At 45.7% G+C, this 6,209-nt stretch overlaps 1 protein-coding gene across 4 annotated transcripts; it reads left to right on the top strand.

Moving 5' to 3' along the window:
* The first annotated feature begins 562 nt into the window (after window positions 1–562).
* LOC147621184 (uncharacterized) lies at window positions 563–4,623 on the top strand. Of its 4 annotated transcripts, none has more exons than XR_015269774.1 (6): window positions 569–982; window positions 1,812–2,342; window positions 2,633–3,089; window positions 3,217–3,294; window positions 3,397–3,949; window positions 4,071–4,623. XR_015269774.1 is itself a non-coding variant. In XM_086823911.1 (5 exons), exons 2-5 carry the CDS (start codon window positions 1,978–1,980, stop codon window positions 3,445–3,447), a joined length of 951 nt encoding a protein of 316 aa, XP_086680037.1. In that variant the 5' UTR covers window positions 563–982; window positions 1,101–1,977; the 3' UTR covers window positions 3,448–3,992. The 4 variants fall into 4 exon arrangements, 2 of the variants coding, with proteins under 2 accessions (XP_086680037.1, XP_086680036.1); XR_015269775.1 differs by lacking the exon at window positions 4,071–4,623 and having other exon boundaries at window positions 3,397–3,521; window positions 3,653–3,992; XM_086823911.1 differs by lacking the exon at window positions 4,071–4,623 and having other exon boundaries at window positions 563–982; window positions 1,101–2,342; window positions 3,397–3,992.
* Window positions 4,624–6,209: the final 1,586 nt, after the last annotated feature.

Raw genomic sequence — 6,209 nt, 5'->3', positions numbered from 1 at the left:
TTACACATTGTAAGAAAGAAGAAAAGACAAGGTTTTAGAGACATTGTTTTGATGGACGGTAGGCACGAACTCCTCACCCATGGCCAGCTAATCGTTGTCCATGCCCAACTCCTCCCCTTGTGGTGTCGATAATGTGAGCTTTTGGGATTGTCCTAATAGCATTTAATAGGCAGAGAGAACCTTTGAAACCTAGCTAGGAGAGAGTATAATTGTGCCAAAACCGGCACAATTACAATCCCTGGGCGACATATGCCAACCAATGTCTATAGGAATGTAAAGCACTCCCGCTTAACAAATGCACTCCATGGGCCAAGTTAAGGTGGGCGTGGGAAAAGGCTCTAAAGACTCGCTTTTGTCCGCCCATGAATGGTGTAAGAATCCCCGAAGGAAATGGGTGTGAATGGATCCCATTTTTTAGAGATCTGATGTGAAGGAAACGTTTCCCTTCATCTTCCAAAAGTTCATATTTATCCTAATCAGGATTGATTAAGCAACTATGGCGATGAATTGGTTAATTAACCCATTTAAATACTTGCTTTCTTCTACATCGTTCCCTTCATCATCACCATCTTCTCGGCAGAACGCAAAAAAAAAAAAAAAAACTGCACACACAGTGTCTCGCTCTTCGTCCAACCCCTGCTCACTAATGCAAGCTTTCCCCTCCGCCAAGCCTAACCTGCACAGTTGATGCAAGCTTTGCCTTCCCTTCGTGAAGCTTAGACCTGCAAAGTTAATGCAAGCTTTGTCCCCCTGCCATAGCTAGACCTCTACCCCAATGCAAGCTTTGCCCTCCCGCCACAGCCAGACCTGCACAACACTGCAAGATTTGTCTCCGTCATAGCCCGAGCCAAGCAGAAGCCCTCCCATCTTCATCTCCGATCCTTGATGCACTCCTCTTTCTGGTTAACGAATTGCAACCCCCTTATTCTTCTTCACCTCTTTCTCTTACCCTGTTCCTTATCTTCTTCGTCTTCGATATGAGGTAGTTTGGCTTTCCTCTTCCCTTCACTGCAGTTTCTGCTCCTTTTCTCTTCATTTGACATTGTCTCTGTGGGAATCATGTCCACTTTCTATGTGTTTGTGCCTGTGGCTATTTGCAGTGTTACCTGTATTTCTCCCGTTGCTCGACATTGCCTGCATCTGATGCACTGCTTTGTAGCAAGTGCAGTGGTCTGCACAGAGTGCATGCTGTTTCCGCGCAGAAATCTTATTGCTCGGATGGAGAGATCGGCCTTGCAAGGCTCTTTGTTTTAAATGTGTCAATGTGTTTTTTAATTCCCGTGTTAGCGAAGAAGTCATGTACTAGGGTTTAGCAGATAGGCGAGTTACTAGGGCAAAACAGAGTAACATTTCGCTCGATGAACGCTTTCGTGTTGCCGATGGGCTTCTTCTTAGTTATGTAATTTTAGGGTTTGCAGAGCATCGTCTCTTTGTGCGTGTGCGCGCGCGGGCGATTGCAATAGTTAACACTTAAATAGCTTTCCATTCGACCGAACGCTGTTGAATTGTAGGAAATCTGTGGATCTCTTCACTTCTTTCAATTGCTTTCTGCGTCTTCGTCTGTCTAAGTTTGCCTTTTTGAACTTTCTTCCGTGTGCGTAAAGGCATACCATGATTTGCAAATTTAATGCAGTTTTGCTTAATGTATAATTCTATGGTTTTCATTGATGTTTGAAGGTCCTGCTAGCCACAAGGTTTGCTATGTTTGTGGGGTTTGTGGTTCTTCAAATCGTAGATTTTCTGTAGTGAGGCAAGACTGAAGCTATTCAGCTGAGGCGGCTGTGTCTGTGTGCGCTTTTTCTTGTTTGTAGAGAGCAAGGCGGCGGAACGCCATTTTCCCCTTCGATTGAGAGGAAGAAGGTGAGCGTGAAGGTGAACGGGAGGGAGGAAAGCATCGAAGGGCGTAGGAGGTTAAGCGGTAGCGGTTCTGGCGCAAGCTACGGTGGGGGGAAATTCATAGGCGGCAACAACACCAACATGTCTGCTGGGGGCGGCCGTTTGAAAGGCGGGAGCTCGATTCACAGCAGCGGCGGCGGCAAGCACCATAGTAACGAGCCAATATCTGAACATTCTGCGGCCAAAGAGGCCGCTGAGGAAGCGGAGCCCGGTGCCAAGCGGAAGGCGGCGGAGGAAAGCTTGCTGCCGCAGTGGGGCCACGGCAAGAGGTCCAGGTGCAGCCGATTCGAGCAATCCAAGCATGCGGCCAGTCCTGTGGAAGAATCGGCCTCGCGCGCTGAGAAGAAGGCCCTCTCAAATGGTGGTGCTGTCGCCAAGCTGCGCGGCCATGGCCCCTCCAAGCCCACCGGCAGCAAGGCCATCGTCAGGGATGGCGCCCTTCCAAGGTAAGAAACGGCACGTGTCTGTAAATAAAATTTTATGGCGCTTTTTTTTTTTGGCCTTAATACACAGAGATATTAGGGTTATTTTTTGTACTCAAGAGAGATTAGGTAAGGTTCTACAGAGAGACACACCGAGAGAGAGAGAGAGAGAGAGAGAGTAGAAAAAGGGAAAAGAGTGACAAAATTAGGGTTTGCATGCACGTATGCACACAGAGAGAGAGAGAGAGAGAGAGAGAGAGAGAGAGGCTTTTGGCTTAGGAGAAGAGTGTGCCTGATCTGGACTTTTTCCCCAGGAATGGTCTAATTAACAGAACAGCAAATGGATTGGTTCATACCAGCAGCAGTGTCCCCTCTGATACCGTCAGGCAAATCGGAGGAGAAGCAAAAGAGCGCGACTCTCTGAAAGAGAGAGCCTCACCACAGCAAAAGAAGGCCTCAGCAGATCTCGGCAGCTGCAGGCAGCAGCAGAGAAGTGACGGTTCGGAGCTTGCAACCACAACGAATGGCCATGGCCATTGCAATGGTAACATCACTAACAGCAACAACAATGGGACATGTGTCTCTTCATCTGAGCCCACTGCTCTTGCCTGCAACTACAAGCCCAGAGTGGACCTTCATACCCTAGAATGGCCCCGAATCATCATTGCCCTCTCTCGAAAGGAAAAAGAGGACGACTTCCTTATCTTCAAAGGCACCAAGCTCCCACAGCGCCCCAAGAAGCGCCCCAAAGTGGTTGAGAAAGCCCTACATGTAAGGCCTTGTGTTCTTAATCCTCTCTCATAGCTGCTGTTTTAGTATACTCACTATTGGTCTTACTTCTCTCCTGAATCACCACAATTTGCATCATGTAAACTTATGCAGAGATCTTTTTTTGCAGTACTGCACCCCTGGAAACTGGCTCAGTGATCTCTCACGTGGCCGCTACGATGTAAGAGAGAAGAAAAGCGTGAAGAAGGTATTTACTTTACGATCTAGAAGTGTCGTCACTAAGGAACCTGGTAGGTTTAACAGTCAATTGTGGCATGCTCTCTGGGTAATACACCTCTTTGGCTTGCAGAAACCAAGGGGTCTTAAGGCCATGGAAAGTGTGGAATCAGATTCAGAGTAACATTCTCCTTCTTGAGCTGGGATTTTCCAGAACTGCAACCCTTTCAAACCCCAGGGGTTTCATTCAACCACATGGTGGTGGCCACTGTTTGCTTCTTTTTTGACAGTCCGTGCTCAAAATTCCTATTTTATGCTTTGTAAAGCTCTTATGTGCTCTAAAGAACTTGAATCTGTTACTTAACCTTACCAGGTCATTTGAATTTCAGTGACCTGAAATCTGCTCCTGCCTTGTCCTGTGGTCCTTTAAATGGGTGCCACAAGGTACACTTGAGGGAGTGAGCTTTCATTTATATAGTTATCTCTTCCTCATCATCATAAGAGCTAGCCCAAATTGCTGAGAAACCTTGAAAGGCTAATGCTCTGATAGTTTTTCTCCATGGTGTGAAGAACAGGCATAATCTAGTTTCAGGAATAGGAACATCAGCATCCCTGCCGATGAAGAGCAGGCCCCATTGGTCACAATACAGTTTTGGAAGAATGCTGTCGTATTACTTCAGATTCTTGTAAACATTTAAAATTCTACTTTATTTTAAAGCCGCTTCAATCTCTTGTTTCGTCTAACCCTTACTTGTTTGTCTTTTATGTGATGGTTGAAGTTCTGTTGGTTTTGTTCTTACCATTCAGTTTCAGGTCTTTGACAAATATGGCACTGGAACTCCTTGATGTATGTGCAATATAGCCCGTATGACCCCCAACTGACAGCTTCTTGACAGGTGGGTATATCTGTAATGCCCCTCACATTGTAGATGGATTATGCAGACATGGTTGTTTGGAAGGCAGGCTTGTGACCTGTAGCTTCAATGAGAAGCTGCATCATATGCAAGATACCAATATCCTGATTAGCTGAGGTTATTACAGGGATGATTTTACTGTGTCTAGAGCAACATGTGTTTGGTGCCAGTTCAATTCACATTGTAGATGGATTATGTAGACATGGTTGTTTGGAAGGTAAGCTACAATTTAGTTATACACACTTTGTCAGCCGCTTCTACCTGTGTGACCTGTAGCTTCATTGAGAAGCTGCATCATATGCAAGATATTGATATCCTGATAGTTGAGGTTATTAAAGGGATGGTTTTACTGTGTCTAGAGCAGCATGTGTTTGGTGCCAGTTCAATTCACAGGTATCTTGGGAATATATCTTGAGATGTAAGTTTCTGTTTGTTGGGCAGGGTCTGTCCACTTTGCCACACCCAGGGAGTTTTCATCCCTTGATAGTTGACAAGTCCTCTTCAATTGGGCGAAATTATCCAGATCTTACCAGGATTCATCACTTCCTTAGATCATACTTTTTTTCTAGTTGGATGTTTATTATTTAGTTGCAAGTTTAGTGCATAGTCTAGTCTAGTGGGAGATGAAATCCTCCACCACCAGGCTAATGCACTCGTGCACTACTTAGATGCCACTTTCAATCCACTAGTCCATAAAATTTTACAATCCTTATGCCTCTGCCATGTTTTGTATTGACAAAACCTTGAAAACACTCCTGGAAACTAGATGCAAGGTACCATGTGGACTTCAAGGCACATACGACAGGTAGTGGGTGCCTTGCAGCTGATTTACAGGAGTGTTTGGGTGTGGATTCCATTTCACAGAATTGAAACATATTTGCATTTTGTTTCAAAACTGTAAAAAAGCTGGCGTATTCTCTCTGTTTGGACCATTTCTAGACAAGAATACAAGACAGGTATCGGGTGCCTTGCAGTCCACATGCGTCTAATTTACAGGAGTGTTTGGGTGTGGAATCCATTTCACAGAATTGAAACATATTTGCATTGTGTTTCAAAACTGTAAAGCTACGTAGTATTGCCTTGAGCAAAGCTGGCCTATTCTCTCTGTTGTATTTTGTTAATGTGAGACTTCGCATACATTCTCTGAGTTACCAGTAAGGACTTTACACATATGACACCTCACTGGTTCACCTTATTTTGTGCTTGGAACTTGAAATGTTTCAGCATGCCGCACCTTATTTTGTGCTTGGAACTTGAAATGCCTTTGAATTTTGACGCTTGCTAAGGTCCCAAGGTCAAGAAGCATAGGGTGTCTCCTTAAGGGTTGGGTTCACAGAGGGTCGTCCACCCTTTTAGGGGATGGAGTTGCACCCCTTATGTGGGTCCACATAGTTGTAAAATGATCCACCTTGAGGTTGACACACAGATGTGGTTTATCAGAAGGTCATCAAGCCCGTCCCCGGAGCAGACACCTGACGGTAATCAGACCCAACGCACCAGCAGCTCATGAGTTGAGTAACTTCATGGTGGGCTACACCAATATAATGATCAGCATTGCATTATGTTGTATCTATCTGTGTCTTGTGGAGGACCTCTCATGCCCTCTTATGCTTGCTTAACATTTACTTAGGACATGGGATACATGGTGGTTAATCTTGCAAAAACTTAAACAAACAAACAAGAAGGGGGTGCAGGGATGACTCACCTCCCAACCACGACAGCCGTGTGCAAGCCCATAAAACTTGGCTGTCCCCACCGAGCCACAAGCTGAGCTAACTAGATGGACGTATCGATCAATCCTTTCCTCCTAACGTCCCATACCGCCACGAAGCTACCCGCGCGAGCCTCGAGATTGCTGCCGGCCTCGTTTGTATGAAGCAGGTGCACGTCTGCACTAGATCCAGTCTGCACTAGATCCAGGCTCTTGACCATAGAGCTCTCACAAATCACGCGAGACTCTATATGACTAATGACTAATCTTGGCTACTCTTTTATAGGCTCTTGGTCGGTCATTGGGCGTCCACACTTGGGC

Source organism: Cibotium barometz, chromosome 30 (assembly GCF_041138505.1).
Source record: "Cibotium barometz isolate CiBa-2024 chromosome 30, ASM4113850v1, whole genome shotgun sequence".
Classification (NCBI taxonomy): Eukaryota; Viridiplantae; Streptophyta; class Polypodiopsida; order Cyatheales; family Cibotiaceae; genus Cibotium; species Cibotium barometz.
The sequence above is the reverse complement of the archived record's forward strand: the minus strand, read 5'-3'. Positions and strand labels throughout refer to the sequence as shown.